Below are 19079 nucleotides of genomic sequence, written 5' to 3' on the forward strand. Positions count from 1 at the left end.
TTGGAAGAGTTTGAGAAGGATAGGTGTTAGCTCTTCTCTAAATGTTTGATAGAATTCGCCTGTGAAGCCATCTGGTCCTGGGCTTTTGTTTGTTGGAAGATTTTTAATCACAGTTTCAATTTCAGTGCTTGTGATTGGTCTGTTCATATTTTCTATTTCTTCCTGATTCAGTCTTGGCAGGTGGTGCATTTCTCAGAATTTGTCCATTTCTTCCAGGTTGTCCATTTTATTGGCTTAGAGTTGCTTGTAGTAATCTCTCATGATCTTTTGTATTTCTGCAGTGTCAGTTGTTACTTCTCCTTTTTCATTTCTATTTCTATTGATTTGAGTCTTCTCCCTTTTTTTTCTTGGTGAGTCTGGCTAATGGTTTATCAATTTTGTTTATCTTCTAAAAGAATCAGCTTTTAGTTTTATTCATCTTTGCTATCGTTTCCTTCATTTCTTTTTCATTTATTTCTGATCTGATGTTTATGATTTCTTTCCTTCAGCTAACTCTGTGGTTTTTTTGTTCTTCTTTCTCTAAGTGTTTTAGGTGCAAGTTTAGGTTGTTTATTCGAGATGTTTCCTGTTTCTTAAGGTAGGATTGTATTGCTATAAACTTCCCTCTCAGAACTGCTCTTGCTGCATCCCATTGGTTTTGGGTCATCGTGTCTCCATTGTCATTTGTTTCTAGGTATGTTTTTATTTCCTCTTTGATTTCTTCAGTGATCACTTCATTATTAAGTAGTGTATTGTTTTGCATCCCTGTGTTTGTATTTTTTACAGATATTTTCCTGTAATTGATATCTAGTCTCATAGCATTGTGGTCGGAAAAGATACTTGATAGAATTTCAGTTTTCTGAAATTTACCAGGGCTTGATTTGTGACCCAAGATATGATCTATCCTGGGGAATGTTCCATGAGCACTTGAGAAAAATGCGTATTCTGTTGTTTTTGGATGGAATGTCCTGTAAATATCAATTAAGTCCATCTTGTTTAATGTATCATTTAAAGCTTGTGTTTCCTTATTTATTTTCATTTTGGATTATCTGTCCATTGGTGAAAGTGGGGTGTTAAAGTCCCCTACTATGAATGTTTTACTGTCGAGTTCCCGTTTTATGGCTGTTAGTATTTGCCTTATGTATTGAGATGCTTCTATGTTGGGTGCATAAATATTTACTATTGTTATATCTTCTTCTTGGATTGATCCCTTGATCATTATGTAGTGTCCTTCTTTGTGTCTTGTAATAGTCTTTATTTTAAAGTCTATTTTGTCTGATATGAGCATTGCTACTCCAGCTTTCTTTTGGTTTCCATTTGCATGGAATATCTTTTTCCATCCCCTTACTTTCAGTCTGTATGTGTCTCTAGGTCTGAAGTGGGTCTCTTGTAGACACCATATATATGGGTCTTGTTTTTGTATCCATTCAGCCAATCTGTGTCTTTTGGTGGGAGCATTTAGTCCATTTACGTTTAAGGTAATTATTGAGATGTATGTTCCTATTCCCATTTTCTTAATTGTTTTGGGTTCATTATTGTAGGTCTTTTCCTTCTCTTGTGTTTCTTACCTAGAGAAGTTCCTTTAGCAGTTGTTGTCAAGCTGGTTTGGTGGTGTTGAACTCTCTGAGCTTTTGCTTGTCTGTTTTTAATTTCTCCATCAAATCTGGATGAGATCCTTGCTGGGTAGAGTAATCCTGGTTGCAGGTTTTTCTCCTTCATCACTTTAAATATGTCCTGCCAGTCCCTTCTGGCTTGCAGAGTTTCTGCTGAAAGATCAGCTGTTAACCTTATGGGGATTCCCTTGTGTGTTATTGGTTGTGTTTCCCTTGCTGCTTTTAATATGTTTTCTTTGTATTTAATTTTTGACAGTTTGATTAATATGTGTTTTGGCATATTTCTCCTTGGATTTATCCTGTATGGGACTCTCTGTGCATCCTGGACTTCATTAACTATTTCCTTTCCCATATTAGGGAAGTTTTCAACTATAATCTCTTCAAATGTTTTCTCAATCCCTTTCTTTTTCTCTTCTTCTTTTGGGATCCCTATAATTCGAATGTTGGTGCATTTAATGTTGTCCCAGAAGTCTCTGAGACTGTCCTCAGTTCTTTTCATTCTTTTTTCTTTATTCTGCTCTGCAGTAGTTATTTCCACTATTTTATCTTCCAGGTCACTTATCCGTTCTTCTGCCTCAGTTATTCTGCTATTGATCCCTTCTAGAGTATTTTTAATTTCATTTATTGTGTTGTTCATCATTGTTTGTTTCATCTTTAGTTCTTCTAGGTCCTTGTTAAATGTTTCTTGCATTTTGTTTGTTCTATTTCCAAGATTTTGTATCATCTTTACTATCATTATTCTGAATTCTTTTTCAGGTAGACTGCCTATTTCCTCTTCATTTATTAGGTCTGGTGGGTGTTTATCTTGGTCCTTCATCTGCTGTGTGTTTTTCTGTCTTCTCATTTTGCTTATCTTACTGTGTTTGGGGTCTCCTTTTTGCAGGCTTCACGTTCATAGTTCTCGTTATTTTTGTTGTCTGCCCCCAGTGGGTGAGGTTGGTTCAGTGGCCTGTGTAGGCTTCCTGGTGGAGGGGACTGATGCCTGTGTTCTGGTGGGTGGGGCTGTATCTTGTCCTTCTGGTGTGCAGGGCCCTGTCCGGTGGTGTGTTTTGGAGTGTCTGTGAGCTTAGCATGACTTTAGGCTGCCTCTCTGCTAATGAGTGGGGTTGTGTTCCTGTCTCGCTAGTTTGGCATAGGATGTCCAGCACTGTAGCTTGCTGGTCGTTGAGTGAAGCTGGGTGCTGGTGTTGAGATGGAGATGTCTGGGAGATTTTCGCCGTTTGATATTGTGGAGCTAGAAGGTCTCTTGTGGACCAGTGTCCTGAAGTTGGCTCTCCCACCTCAGAGGCACAGCACTGACTGCTTGCTGCAGCACCAAGAGCCTTTCATGCACACGGCTCAGAATAAAAGAGAGAAAGTTGAAAGAAAGAATTAGTAGAAGAAGAAAGAGAGAAAGAACAAAAGCAAGAAAGAAAGGAGGGAGGGAGGGGAGGGAGGAAGGAAGGAGGGAAGGAAGGAAAAAAAGAAAGAAAGAAAATAAAGTAAAATAAAGTAAGATAAAATATAATAAAGTTATTAAAATAAAAAATAATTTTTAAGAAAAAAATTAAAATCAAAACAACAACAACAACAAAAACGGATGGATAGAACCCTAGGACAAATGGTGGAAGCAAAGCTATACAGACAAAATCTCACACAGAAGCAGACACATACACACTCACAATAAGAGGAAAAGGGGAAAAAATAATATATCTTGCTTCCAAAGTCCACCTCCTCAATTTGGGATGATTCGTTGTCTGTTCAGGTATTCCACAGATGGAGGGTACATCAAGTTGATTGTGGAGCTTTAATCCGCTGCTTCTGAGGCTGCTGGGAGAGATTTCCCTTTCTCTTCTTTGTTCGCACAGCTCCCGGGGTTCAGTTTTGGATTTGGCCCCGCCTCTGCGTGTAGGTCGCCGGAGGGCGTCTGTTCTTCGCTCAGACAGGACGGGGTTAAAGGAGCCGCTGATTTGGGGGCTCTGGCTCACTCAGGCCGGGTGGAGGGAGGGGCACGGAGTGCGGGGCGGGCCTGCGGCAGCCGAGGGCAGCATGACGTTGCGCCAGCCTGAGCCGCGCCGTGCATTCTCCCGGGGTAGTTGTCCCCGGATCCCGGGACGCTGGCAGTGGCAGGCTGCACAGGCTCCCTGGAAGGGGGGTGTGGACAGTGACCTGTGCTCGCACACAGGCTTCTTAGTGGCGGCAGCAGCAGCCTTAGCGTCTCATGCGCGTCTCTGGGGTCCACGCTTTTAGCCGTGGCTCGCGCCCGTCTCTGGCGCTCCTTTAAGCAGCGCTCTTAATCCCCTCTCCTCGCACACCAGGAAACAAAGAGGTAAGAAAAAGTCTCTTGCCTCTTCGGCCGGTCCAGACTTTTCCCTGACTCCCTTCCGGCTAGGCGTGGTGCACTAACCCCTTCAGGCTGTGTTCACGCCGCCAACCCCAGTCCTCTCCTTGGGATCCGACCAAAGCCCGAGCCTCAGGTCTCAGCCCCGCGCGCCCCGGCAGGGGAGCAGACAAGCCTCTCGGGCTGGTGAGTGCCGGTCGGCCCTGACCCTCTGTGCGGGAATCTCTCCGCTTTGCCAGCCGCACCCGTGGCTGAGCTCTCCCCTTCCGCCACCCGCAGTCTCTGCCCGCGAAGGGGCTCCTAGTGTGTGGAACCCTTTCCTCCTTCACAGCTCCCTCCCAGTGGTGCAGGTTCCATCCCTATTTTTTGGTCTCTGCTTTTTCTTTTTTCTTTTGCCCTACCCAGGTACGTGGGGACTTTCTTGCCTTTTGGGAGGTCTGAGGTCTTTTGCCAGCGTTCAGTAGGTGTTCTGTAGGAGTTGTTCCACATGTAGATGTATTTCTGGTGTATTTCAGTTATCTGTGGGCTTCTTCTGGTCATCCAGGTAACCATTCCTCATACTATATAAGTCAATTGCAGGGGAACTGTACATCTCCAAACTCCGGAACTCCGCACTCCGGAGGTGCCCCTTTCCACGTGCTGCCTCTCCCCTTCTGCACAGGTCCTAAGCCGATATATTATTATATATATAAAAATTATATGAAATTTAAATTTCAGTGGTTATAAATAAAATTTTATTGGAACACAGCCATGCTCATTCATTTATATATTGTCTGTGGTTGCTTTCACTACAATGATAGGATTGAGTAGTTGTGATAGAAATCCTATAACCCATAAAACCTAACATATTCACTACTTGCCCTTTGCAGATAAAGTTTTCTGACCCTGCTCTAAAACCATAGACTTTCCTCTGCATTGTTCCATGGCTGTTCTCAGAGTGTGTTAATTACAACCTCTATTAGGAGAAGTGAAAAAACAGAGTAATTTCTCTGTGATGATTGTGGTCTTTGGAATCTTTATTGAATCTTGCCACATAAATCTTTGTTCTTTCATAATGTCCTAACATGTCTCTAGCTTATTCCAAGAGAATGTCTAATTTATTTTACACTATGTTCAGTGACTTAAAATAACAATGAAGAATAAAAAGGAAAACTTCTATTTTTTTGTGATTATGAGATATGTAAAACAAATCCTAATATTCTAAGACGCTGCACTGCTAAGAAACTCCACTTATCCTATCTATGTTTAATGCTGTAAAGTACTTGAAAATGCAGCCGTGTGTGTGTGTGTGTGTATACACACGCATATGGCTTTATTACTTTTCCCTATCATCAAAGAGACTGGATCTGGAAAATATTGCATTTGTTATCTGTGAAGAAAGGGCAAGTTTCTAATAAAACAGAATTAAGTCAAAGACTCAAACTGAGCTAAGAGAACAGTAGAAGGGAGAGATAAGAATGTAAGTAGTGTAATTTACAAAATAGCCAGGACATGGAACCAACCTAAATGTCCATCGACAGATGAATGGATAGAGAAGATGTGGCACATATATACAATGGAATATTACTCAGCCATAAAAAGAAATGAAACTGAGTTATTTGTAGTGAGGTGGATGGACCTACAGTCTGTCATACAGAGTGAAGTAAGTCAGAAAGAGAAAAACAAATACCGTATGCTAACACATATATATGGAATCTAAAAAAAAAAATGGTCATGAAGAACCTAGTTGCAGGGCAGGAATAAAGATGTAGACATAGAGAATGGACTTGAGGACACAGGGTGAGAGGGGGAAGCTGGGGTGAAGTGAGAGTAGCATCGACATATATACACTACGGAATGTAAAATGACTAGTGGGAAGCAGCCGCATAGCACAGGGAGATAAAAGCTCGGTGCTTTGTGATGACCTAGAGGGGTTGGATAGGGAGTGTGGGAGGGAAGCAGACGCAAGAGGGAGGGGATATGGGGACATATGTATGCATATGGCTGATTGACTTTGGTGTACAATAGAAACTAACACAGTATTGTGAAGCAATTATACTCCAATAAAGTTCTATTTAAGGAAAAAAACCAAGAATGTAAGTAGTGTAGTTGTTGGCTTAAAAAAAATAATTTTTCAAGGCATCATCTGACAAGGATGTGATTCTCTAGAACTCACCCCTTCCAAAATTCCTACCATGTGTGTCAGGACAACAAAAGGATCCCTACTCCAAAACTCAGTACCTCAGAATACCTCAGTGTTATGGAAAGCTTCATACAGTGGCCAACAGCTTAACCAGACATTGTGTATGATCTACCCCTAATTATAGTTTTGGATTCCTCACTCCTCTTCCCAGTGGCTGACCTCAGAAACCACCTCGAAGTTGTTCCTCCTCGAAAATCAACTTCTAGGGTTGTTAGTGTGGTTGACTATAGTGCCCTTGAGTTTTCCCTATGTACCAGCTCACACTCTGTTTGCTCTTAGAAAATGCTCATGAAATTCTACCAGCATTGTACTACTACCACATTGTACCATCCCCTTTTCACACGTAGGACATTCACCTTTGGACAACCTCTGAGATTTCATCTCATAGATCTGAGAATCCTTAGATGTATCTCCTGCCCATGCTTAAGAAATCATGACGAATTCTGTAAATATCCACCAATGATGACCTTTGATACAGCACCTGTTAGAAAAGCAACATGTAGCATTTACAGGGACCAGTGTACAATGTTACAGTCAGCAAGGGTATCCTCTAGACATCTTGAAGTCTTGACAGCTGTGGATACTTGGTTATTATAGCGCTGCTTCTGCCTTGATCTTTTCTCAGGTCTGCATCTATGTGGGGTTCTCACTTTTATCTGCTTCAGCCCTATTTTTCCCAGGATCCTTGGAAGTCATTGACGAGAAATGTTAAGATTCATGCATCGTTTCTCTTTTATTTCTCCTTTATTCCCCAAATACATTTTTAACAATTCTGGTTCCTACATGCCTCTTCTACCTAACATCTTCCTTTACTCTCCAAACCACTAACTTAGCTTGTCATTTTGAGGCTATACTGTTACAATTGCCTCCTAAGTAGTTTGTCTATTTCCTATAATCTGGAGCCTGTGAACTCATAAGAGAACTATGCATCGGCTTCAAAATGTCTCTAAATCTTCCAGAGTTGTACCTATACATAGCATTCTGAATGACTGAAGGATTAAGAGTGTGGAATATTAATTGTTCATTGAAAAATAAGTGCCTTAGGGTCTGCAGCTTGACTTCCGTTGGCTGAGATGCAATTTTATTGGATCAGGGCTGATACTGACTGATTTTGATATCCTTTTTCTGCACTATTTCTCTTCATGGCACTTATCACTTGCGCCAGTAGGCTGTAACTTCAAAAACAAAAAAAAGTGGCCAGGATTTTAGGTCTACTTCAGTGCTGTTGTATTCACTAAGCAGGTGACTTGATTGTTTGGTTAATCAATTAATAAGAAAATTGTGGGGCTGGGAGCTAGTAATGATCGGTCCTGATTAATAGATATGTAACGATTTTAGCATTTGTTTATCGTTGATATGCATATGAATGAGTTTAAAAACACATGAGCTCAGCAGTTCACTTGGTGGCCTAATGGTTAGGATTCCAGACTTTCACTGCCATGGCCTGGGGTTCAATCCCTGGTCGGGGAACTGAGATCTTGCGAGCCACAGGGAGTGGCCAAAAAACAACAACAACAAAACCTGAGTTGTTATGATTGTCAGGTGATATATGATGTAAAATCTTAGACTGGATTTATCGGTGTTTATTGCTCTGACTTAGGAGTGAAATGAACACTAAAAAGGGTAACGAGCCATGTCAATGACAGAGATGGGGGAGATGTAAATTCCCAGGTGTGATGTAAAAAAGATGTATATATATATATATATATATATTTTTTTTGTGGTACGCAGGCCTGTCACTGTTGTGGCCTCTCCCGCTGCGGAGCACAGGCTCCGGACGCGCAGGCTTAGCGGCCATGGCTCGCGGGCCCAGCCGCTCCGCGGCATGTGGGATCTTCCCAGACTGGGGCACGAACCCGTGACCCCTGCATCGGCAGGCGGACTCTCAACCACTGCGCCACCAGGGAAGCCCAAAAAGATGTATATTTATTGTCATGTTTACTAGAAAAAAATATCAAACCTGTGAATTTACTGATATTGTTTAGGGAAAGACTTAGAAAAAAGAAGGGAGGAGTGATTTAAAGAAAAATATTAGGTAAACTATAGTGAGAGGTAATTAAAATGGCAAACGATCCTGAAGGCGTAGGTGAAACACAGTTTATAGTCCAGGAAGCACAGGGTTAGGAGTTCAGGTTAACTCCAGATGTGAGTTTGGCAATTCATATACATAGTCAACCTCAGCTTCTTCTATAAAATAGAATTATTATCATTGAGTTTTACTTATTTCTTGTAAACATTAAATGAAGCCGTATTCAAACATGAAAGTGATTTGTACACTGTAAGAATCTATAGAAACAAATTGCATTATTAAGTATGGTTAGAAAGGAGACTGGTCAAACTTTAATGCTTGGTATGCTGTGGGGCCTCCAAATTTTACAACAGTGTAAATGTAAACAGAAGTGGAGGAGGCTGGGAAAGGTAGGGCTTAAGAACAGGGGCCTTAGAGGTTTAAAATTAACTCAGTATTGTATTCTGGCTCTTAATTATTTCAGAGTATCACCTGAAAATGGGTATAATTTTAATGCCTACCTCATAAGAATATGTCCGAGAATTAAGCAACACATATAAAGCTTCTGGCACATATATGCTCTGACTACAGTAGCAGTGATTATTATTACTATTATTATTATTAAATAGGGCAAGTTGAACTAGAATTAGTCCCAACATGCCTTTCGAGTTTCTAATAATTCTGGCAGATTGAATAAAAAGTAGAAAATACAGAGAGAACTCTGACACAAAGCAGTTCTAGAAATATCTCTCATTAAAACCCTTAAAACAAGCAAACATTCCTAACAGGAGTTCTTTTTGAAACTGACAGCAAAAAAAATGACCCCATGTAACCATCCTGGGGAAAAAAAGGAGCATAACATGCTACGGTCATCTTTCTGTGATTCATCCTAGCAAGGGTCTGGGAGTCCAGACCTTGGTTAGAAATTGACAAGAGTATGAAGCCATGAGGTTGATCACCAAGGAGCTTTGGAAGAAAAACTGTGGATGCGAAGAATCCACAAATATGCCGTGTTTCCCAAGCAAGCTTCTAAGTCTAGAGATCACATGTGAATTTTTAACTTAAAGAACCATGTCCGCTCTGCAGAACTAAAGACCATGTTCTCATCACACGTACTTCTAGAGTTACTTCTGAGTCCCTGATTCTAGAATTGGACCATGGTCACTGACTCACTTATTACTAACTATAAATCACTTGAATGTTTAGCTACTGGATATGGGACATTCCTGATGTTTGGCTGAGTGAGGCAGCTGCAGCTTTGTGGCTAAACATTCAGGCTGGAGAGCCAGGTGCCTGGGTTTGAATCAACTTCGGCTTCTCTATTTACAAGCTGGCAATGACCTGTGGTGAGTCACTTACCTTTATGTGCCTAACCTGTAAAATGAAAATGACACAAACATTTTCCTTTTAGGTTTTTTGGTGTTTTGGGTGAGGTTTAAATGAGTCAATATTTGTAAAATGCTTATAGTAGTATTGCCACAGGGTAAACCCCATTGTCATTATAAGAAGTTATTTCCTTAAACCAGCAATCCTCAAAATTTGCTGCATGGGAATCATCTGGAAGGCTTGTTAACACACAGACGCCAGGCCTCATCCCTGCAGTTTCTGATTCTGTGGGTCTGGGATGGAGCCTGAGAATTTGTGTTTTTTAACAAGGTCCAGTATAATGCCGATGCTGCAGAGCCCAGAACCACGACCTGAGAATCACTGCTCAAAAACGTTCCTATCAAATTTTCATCAAAAGTTTAAATGCAGTGTAACTAAAGTGAAAAGGGTCCTTTTAGTTATACTAAGTTTATGAGTCAAGATATTGGGGGCCCCTGTCTCCAATGCAGGCACTATTAAATGAGGTCTGAGGTGCTAGGGGCGATTCTGGAGGCTATCTTCATGGATGGCGGGGGTGAAGATGAGAGAGGGAGATGCAACTCAAACAGAAAAAAAAAGAAAATAAGAAAAAAAAAGTATTTAAACCCAGTGCTCTGGTAATCCCGGAGAGATTTCTCCAGTTGGGTCAAACAGAAAATTCAAACTGCAGGTATCATAGGTTATCGTGGCTACCTCTCAGCCTTCAGACAGAACTTTGATGAACCTCAGAATTGAGAACAGCTTGTGGTGATTCAAGCAAGCCCTTAAACCAAAAGATTTACCCACCACCTGTCAACAGGTGGAGGAGGTAAACGTGGGAGTAAAGGCCCCGCGGCTGAAACTGACCTGCCCACCAGCCAGAACGCGCCTGAGAAATAACAGGGAATCGGAGAAAGAGGAGGAAATAAGACAGAAGGCGAGCAGACATCCGCGCCTTCTGAAAAATGAAGAGGAGTCTAGTGGTCGTTTATAATCCGCGTGCGATGGAGCCTCGGCGCTGTCCCCAGACACATAAATCAACGTCGCCCCGCCTCGCCTTCCCTCCCTCAGCTCTGGGCGGTCCCTGCGCCCCGGGCAGCTGAGCCCAGCACACGCCGGCAGCGGGAGCCCATTGGTCACCTGCGCTGAGAGGTGAGCGGCTCTGGCAGTCCTTCCCGGGGAAGGGGACAGGACCCATGCCCGGGCCAGGGGCAGCGGAGAGGGGGCTTGGCGTGGGAATGCAGCTAGTCCTGGGGCCCGAGCCAGGGCAGGGCCAGCAGAGCACGCGCCGAAGAGGGGGGAGGATTACAGCAAAAATGAGAAGGTCGCTTCTTCGGTGACTGATGCCAAGCAAAAGACAAACTCTGAGCAAAGATTCACCAGTCGGTGGAGACCCTTATTGTGGGCACTTCTGACAGATTTGCCCAAAAAGGATAAGGGAGGAGAAGCTCCTGGGACTTGGGGGCAAAAGGGAGTGATATTAATACATATATTTAAATGACAACTTTAGGGGGAACTTAAGCACACCGTTGAGGGAGGAGAAAGGACATTTTAAAACCTCCACTTTGCTTTCTGTTTCTGTAGCAACAGTTATAAAGGCACGCTGCTGATTCATGTGAGCTCCGGTTATCTAGCTGCGGCTCGGGGGGGTGCCTCCAGGTCTCTCTCCAGAGTAATACCCCTGAGCTGCAAGCCAGAAAGACCAAGCCACTGGCTTCACTTTGGAGCAGAGAACTTTTCCTTACTCAGGTTTGGATATGATCTTCCATTTCTTGGGAAGATTTTCAGTCTCTGCCTATGTCAGGAGAGGATTTAGGACCAGGACAGAAGAGCTCAGGTATTGTCAATTTCTATCTATTTCATTATACACATTTTCAGGTTTAAGTTTGTGGGAATCCACTATCCACGTGTTCTTTTAGACTTTTGATTCTCTTTTCAGTAACTCTCAAGTGGGCATACCCGTAACTTCTATTTTTCTAGCTGGATGAGAGAACTACCTGCATCCTATTGTTTCTTTCTTTGCTTACCTAATGATAAGAAGGTGGAAATGCTGTCTCCAATCATACGACATTTATTTAAAATGTTTGTAAACAGACGGTTACAATGACAAAATTTGTCACATGATTAATCCTATAGTAAATTTTAATTTGGGCTATATTCTAATAATTCCATTATCTTTCTATCTATATGGAGATACAAGCGATTCAGCATTCATGTTATTTTAAATGTGGTTTATAGCTAAAGGATGGTTGCTGGTAGAATCTAAAAGAAACCATTCTATGAAGGTCACTTAGAGAAGCATAATAAAGACGTTATTACAATCTTTGTATATTCTGAATTTCAGGCAAAAGCTAGGTTTGGATCCTTGGGCTTCACCCACATGTGGGTAACAGATACCATTTTTCCAACAAGCTGAGCATATTTCTTCCCTGGTTATGCTCCCCCACCCCCATGGCAGACGTGAGGACGAGGAGAAGGGACCAAGAAAAGAGGCAGAGGGATGTTCTAAGCAGAGCAAAAGCAGACAGCATAATGCCTGCGAGGGGTCAGTGTGGCCCACTGCGGTGCAGGTGCAAGGCTCAAGCCCTCTCAGCTGGTCAGTTACGATTACTTACGGTCATCATTTGGCAGTGACATGTACAATGTGTCTTTTTTGTCAAGGACTTGAGGACATGTTAGAAAGAGATTTATTCGTCCTTTCAGTGGATTATTACGGCTCTTAAAAATGTTTTTGAAGGTTTGATAAAATGAAAAAACAAACATGTTCAATGATAAAAATGTGTTATGAAATTTCATTTGATCATATATATGCAGTAACATCCAACCCAATATGTAAAATGCTGGAAGGAGTATGGCAAAATGTTATTGATTATATCTGGGTGGTGGGAAGTATGAGTGATTTTATTTTCTTTTTTCTTACTTACAGCTTCTAAATTTTGTGTTGCACATGTATTAGTTTTATAATCAGTTTTTTTAAAGTCTAAAAAACTAAAGCATAAACAGGAAACTAAGCCTTATGTACTTCAGTTGTCACAATATCTCCATTATGGTTTCCACTTTCCTTTTTTAATGAATCTCTAAGTAATAGGGATTGCTGCTTTTCATTAAGAAGTGAAAAGCTGTAAAGGAATTTCACAACAATAAATATCCTGCTTGATCACAAGGATCCATATGAGGCCAGCACACACCATGGCTTTGTAAAGAGTAAGCTTTACCGTAAAAGTTGTGAATGAAATTGGCCCCTTACGACCTTTTAGGAAGGTCTCCCAGATTACCAGTTACTGTGTGTGGTCCACTGGAACTTTGCTCAAACCATATTTATAACTCCGAGGTATGATGTTTTTTCAGGATGAAGGTGAAAAGCAGGGGAAGCACCAGCTTACTGGTTTCCTTCGCTGCAGCCTGCCTGGTGGTCTTCCCCGGGGGCGGGGCCTGTCCTCGCCGCTGTGCCTGTTACGTGCCTACAGAGGTGCACTGCACGTTTCGGTACCTGACCTCCATCCCACACAGCATCCCGCCCAACGTGGAACGTATCAATCTAGGGTGCGCAGGGGCCCTTGTCTTGCTTCCTTCTCAAGGAGGGATTGATTACACTGCTGACTTGTCCTCAAAACCCTTGTGACTTTGGGAGATTAACCACAATTCTTTTTAACAATATTTCTCTTCTGAAATGAGTACATGAGGATCTTAAGCTTGCTGGGGCAATAAAAAATTTTTTTCTGTTAAACTTTTACTAAGAGAAAGTTCTTCTAGAACCCATAGTCACTCGTGGTAGGCTGAGAGGCCCATAGTCACTCATGGTAGGCTGAGAGGCCCATGATTATAGAAAAGCTGCATTCTGGCTACATTTTTGCTGGATAATAATATAGCTCTTGTTAAGAATTAGCGTTATGATATATCAGTAAGAGGTAACAGGACAACTGGAGGCGTCCTGTTATACACAAAAGATATATATGAAAACTCAACTAGATCGTTTTTTAAGGCCCTTGGATTTTTTCTCCAAAGAAACCGACTTATTTAAAAGGCTTTAAAAATGCGTAAATTAAATCTGCTAAAAGGCAACTGTATTTTAAAAGTTGATGAAAAGCTGTGTGTGTGAATGCACATACAAGCAGACTTAACATCATTTATTTGACATTAGTGGGCGCCTACTATGGGCCAAACACTGATGGTACCAGGGATACAATGATGAACAAGATATATTATTCATTTCTAGAAACCATAGTTAAAGGGAGAAGACAGTTGTATAGCTAGTACAATTTAATAAGAACTATAATAGAGCATACGAAGTGCCTTGGGAACAATCACTAATAATAATAGCTAACACTGTGTCCTGGCATTGAGCTAAGAACTCTTCATGTATGCATTCATTTAATCCTCATAACCCGTTTGAAGTAGGTTCTATTATTTGCATTTTATAGACAAGGAAACTGAGGCACAGAAAGGTTACTGATTTAGCCCAGGGTCACCTCTACTCCCAGGTACCTGAGTTTATACTCATACCCAAAACATTTGGCTTCAGAGCCCAGGTTTCTTAACCATTACTTCATAATGATGAATTACACCTGGGAGAACAAGGGGGCCATGTTATTAGAGAATGGGCTGGGTCTTAACAGTGTTCACAAATAGGGCTAGAGTCAAAGGCATTCCAACCTGCAGGAACAGCATATGTACAAAGGTTTGAAAATGGGAAGGGATGTGGCACTTTCCAGGAATCTGAGTAGGATAATTGTAACCGAGACTGCAAGGGCTGGGTTGGAGGGGCTGACCTCCTGAGGCATCGGATGAATTTCAACAATATTTCAAGCATTGGATTATCTCCTTAGAGCACAGGAAATAAAAAGGGGGCGGGGAGTGAAATTCCGTTCTGTGTGTGTGTTTGTTGGGTTTTGCTTTGACATTTGAACTTTAGTTGACTTAGCTTATGCCTAGAATGATGTTTTTATTTCAGGTACAACAGTTTGGTGAGATTGACAGAAACGGATTTTTCTGGCCTAAACAAGTTGGAGTTACTAATGCTACACAGCAATGGCATTCACACAATCCCTCCTAAGACCTTCTCAGATTTGCAGGCCTTGCAGGTGAGACTGATGTGGGGAAGGGGCAGGTTAATGCGGTGAGGTGTGCCTCCAAAAGCTACCTGTTCCTAGAGAACCCCCAAAATCAACACTCTGTAAATTAGATGTAGACATCAAGGGAAAATGTCAAATAACTGATTTCTTTTTAAATGCAACTGTATGTAGAAATTAGAATAAGAAAATTCTGATTTTCTCATACCTCAGGCTCATAGAAAGAAAAAAATTATCAATGCCCAAGGATTGCTAAACCTTTAAAATTTAATCCTAAAAGGCCACTTCTAGTCATGTTCATCTGGGAATTGAATGTAGTTTCTAAAAATAATTGCTGTCTTTACATAGAAGTTAGCTTTCTATAGAGCGATATACTTTTAAGTTTCACTTTACTTATGCACTGCCTTATTCAAACACTTTTTTACAGTTACGGGGACTTCCAAGAATGCATCGAATATTGTAAGAATTACCACCCCAGTAGGAAAGAAAGCAAAAGGTAGAAGAAATCTTAGGAACAACAACAAAGGGAATGCAGGGAACTGCAGGCATAAAGATCAGTATGTCTGCTGTAAGTAGGACTTGAGGCTTTTGAGAAGCTAACTCAATTTTTCAGTAAATTAAAAAATAAAACTACTGTTCAGGAAAAGTACAACCACATCTGATTTTAAATTAGAAAAAAAAATGTTTCCCAAAGCTCCTCATAGAAGAGATACTGCAATAAAATGAAGTCAGTTCTATCCTTAGAAAAGATAAAATGCCAGTGTGCAGTGTGAGCCTTTTTACACCACACTAAGCCTCTGGAAAACCACAGATTTAAGTCTAGGTATGTGATTCTGTTGGTTTGGCTTAATCAGGTTTATTTGGAATATATGTCTTCAGAGGATTAGATGGAATATACTTCACTCATGGAATTCACACATACTTGTTTTCTTGACCAGGTTTTCCATAGATATTGATGAACATTGAGTTTGATAATATTTGGGGCAAAGCTGTTCCGTGTTGTCAATTTCAATTTTCTTTGCTTATTAGGGAACTTGGCATTCCAGAAAAACATTCTCAACAGAGATGACAGATTAGGTCAAATTAGGATAATATGATGATAAATCATTGTTTTTGCTAGCATTTCTTTTTCTTTTCTTTTTGGGAGAAGGGGGCGTGTTCAGTTGGTAACTGGAGAAGGAATTGGAGAATACACACACACTACTGAAATATGGAAAAACTTTTAATTTCAATTCAAAATCAATTAAAAATCATATTACTCATAATAGCTAAAAAATAAAAAGCACCCAAATGTCCATTGACTCATAAATGGATAAACAAAATATATTACATGTATACAGTGGAATACAACTCAGTAATAAGAAGGCATGAAGGACCGATATGTGCTACAACAGGGGAGGGTCTTGGAAATATTATGCTAATTGGAAAAAGCCAGACACAAAAGACCACATATTGTATCATCCATTGTTTAAAATGTTGACAATAGGCAAATCCACAGAAACAAACAGTGGTTTTCTAGGGCTAGGAGGAGGGGGGGAATGACTGCTAATGGGTATCAGTTTTTATTTTGGGATGATGAAAATGTTCTAAAATTAGATAGTGGAGATGGTTGCACAACCTTGTGAATATACTAAAAGCCACTGAATTGTACGGTTTAAAAAGGTGGATTTTGGGGACTTCCCTGGCGGTCCTTGCAGTGCAGGGGGTGGTGCGGGTTTGATCCCTGGTCAGGGAGCTAAGAGCCCACATGCCTTGTGGCCAAAAAACCAAGACAAAAAACAGAAGCAATATTGTAACAAATTCAATGAAGACTTTAAAAATGGTCCACATAAAAAAAAATCTTTTAAAAAAATAAATGAAAAGGTGGATTTTTATGGCATGTGAATTATATCTCAGTAAAGCCATTTTATTTATTTATTTTTAAATTTATTTATTTATTTATTTTTGGCTGCGTTGGGTCTTTGTTGCAGTGCACAGGCTTCTCATTGTGGTGGCTTCTCTTACTGTGGAGCATGGGCTCTAGGTGCATGGGCTTCAGTAGTTGTGGCTCGCGGGCTCTAGAGCACAGGTTCAGTAGTTGTGGCGCATGGGCTTAGTTGCTCCGCAGCATGTGGGATCTTCCCGGACCAGGAATCGAACCCATGTCCCCTGCATTGGCAGACGGATTCTTAACCACTGCACCACCGGGGAAGTCCAAATGCATTTTAAATGTGAAAGATAAAATCATATTTCTTATGAAAAATTCAGGTTCAAGAAATCTGAAGTTTACTTGAAATGTCAAGATACTTTTGTATATGGTTGAAAATTTCCATAATACGTTTTTTAAAAAGTATACCATATACAAAAATAGAATAATATAATGATCCCCAATGCAGCATCACCCAGCTTCAGTAGTTATCAACACATAACAGATCTTGTTTCGCCTGTACCTCCACCCACTACTTTTCTACTTCATTGCATTGTTTTGAAACAAATCTGAGATATCATAATGTTTCATCTATAAGTACTTCAATACATATGTCAAAGTTATGGAATCTTTTAAAATGAACCATAACATCAGTATTATACCTTAAAATTATAGCAGTAATTCCTCAATATCACAAACTGTTCATGAATATTCTAATTTCCCTGATGTTCTCATACTTGATTTGCAACTGGTTTGTTTGAATTAGGATCCAAATAAGGTACACACACTGCATTGGATTAATCTTAACGTATGTTTTACTATGGATATGATTTTCCTTTTTGTGATAATTCCTTTGACAAAATAAGTGTGTTCTTTTTACTCTTAGGTCTTAAAAATGAGCTATAACAAAGTTCGAAGACTTCAGAAGGACACTTTCTATGGTCTCAGGAGCTTGACACGGTTGCATATGGACCACAACAATATCGAATTTATAAACCCAGAGGTTTTTTATGGACTCACCTCTCTCCGACTGGTGCACTTGGAAGGGAACCAGCTCACTAAGCTTCATCCAGATACATTTGTCTCCTTGTGCTACCTCCGGATATTTAAAACATCTTTCATTAAGTACCTATACTTGTCTGATAACTTTCTGAGCTCCATCCCACAAGAGATGGTCACCTATATGCCTGATCTGGAAAGCCTTTATCTTCATGGGAATCCCTGGACCTGTGATTGTCATTTGAAATGGTTGTCTGACTGGATACGGGAGAAGCCAGGTATCTGGACTGTTTCTTTCTTTCTTTCTTTTTTTTTCTTTATTGGAGTATAATTGCTTTACAGTGGTGTGTTAGTTTCTGCTTTATAACAAAGTGAATCAGTTATACATATACATATGTTCCCATATCTCTTTCCTCTTGCGTCTCCCTCCCTCCCACCCCTCTAAGTGGTCACAAAGCACCGAGCTAATCTCCCTGTGCTATGCGGCTGCTTCCCACTAGCTATCTATTTTACGTTTGGTAGTGTATATATGTCCGTGCCACTCTCTCACTTTGCCACAGCTTACCCTTCCCCCTCCCCATATCCTCAAGTCCGTTCTCTAGTAGGTCTGTGTCTTTATTCCTGTCTTACCCCTAGGTTCTTCATGACATTTTTTTTTCTTAAATTCCATATATATGTGTTAGCATACGGTATTTGTCTTTCTCTTTCTTCACTCTGTATGACAGACTCTAGGTCTATCCACCTCATTACAAATAGCTTCGTTTCTTTTTATGGCTGAGTAATATTCCGTTGTATATATGTGCCACATCTTCTTTATCCATTCATCCGATGATGGGCACTTAGGTTGTTTCCATCTCCGGGCTATTGTAAATAGAGCTGCAATGAACATTTTGGTACATGACTCTTTTTGAATTATGGTTTTCTCAGAGTATATGCCCAGTAGTGGGATTGCTGGGTCATATGGTAGTTCTATTTGTAGTTTTTTAAGGAACATCCATACTGTTCTCCATAGTGGCTGTACCAATTCACATTCCCACCAGCAGTGCAAGAGTGTTCCCTTTTCTCCACACCCTCTCCAGCATTTATTGTTTCTAGATTTTTTGATGATGGCCATTCTGATTGGTGTGAGATGATATCTAATCTGCCTGGAGGTGTTTCCCCAGTAAGTAGGGAGTGCCAAGGTAATTTAGCTGGAAAGAAAATGAAAGCTCAATAATAATTCAATGAGAATGAACTCTCTTAATTCATTAATGAATAATCTTTCATTAATTCAGGTCAACTATCCAATCATCACTCCTGGCTTTTAGCAAGATTGGGAAATAAGAATGTATTGTGTGTTACTCTCTTCCCTACTTACCAGAAGGCATAAAAGCCCTTCCCTCTTCATATCTTCCCTTCAGTCATTCGATCATATGTTTTGGAGTTCTATTCAAGGCCCTGTGCCCAGTGATGCAACTACCAAGAGCACTGTCTCTGCTCTAACTACACTGCTGGTGGGATACAGATAAGCAGACAATCAGAGTGTAAAACATGCTTTGATGGGGAAAGTAGAATTTACCAAGAAGAGGGCAAGATCCATTCAGTCACTTAGTTATTGTAAACTTATTATGTACAAGAGGCCAGAGACAACATAGGGATCCCAAAGTGAACAGAACTGAT

General features: G+C 40.7%; 1 protein-coding gene across 4 annotated transcripts in view; it reads left to right on the forward strand.

The window, feature by feature from the left end:
* Positions 1-19079, forward strand: part of IGSF10 (immunoglobulin superfamily member 10) — a 123048-nt gene that overhangs the window by 72947 nt on the left and 31022 nt on the right. For 3 of the 4 annotated variants that reach the window (XM_089910991.1, XM_089910992.1, XM_089910993.1), the window contains 2 exons: positions 14398-14527; positions 17308-17698. In XM_089910991.1, coding sequence (XP_089767117.1) covers positions 14398-14527; positions 17308-17698 — 521 coding nt within the window. Of the gene's footprint in view, positions 1-111; positions 12990-14397; positions 14528-17307; positions 17699-19079 lie in introns of those variants that run through there. The other variant, XM_022582754.3, reaches the window with a different exon arrangement.

The sequence above is a fragment of the Delphinapterus leucas genome, chromosome 4, assembly GCF_059928025.1.
Source record: "Delphinapterus leucas isolate spDelLeu-1000000601 "Yukka" chromosome 4, BTC_Dleu_Yukka2, whole genome shotgun sequence".
Lineage (NCBI taxonomy): Eukaryota > Metazoa > Chordata > Mammalia > Artiodactyla > Monodontidae > Delphinapterus > Delphinapterus leucas.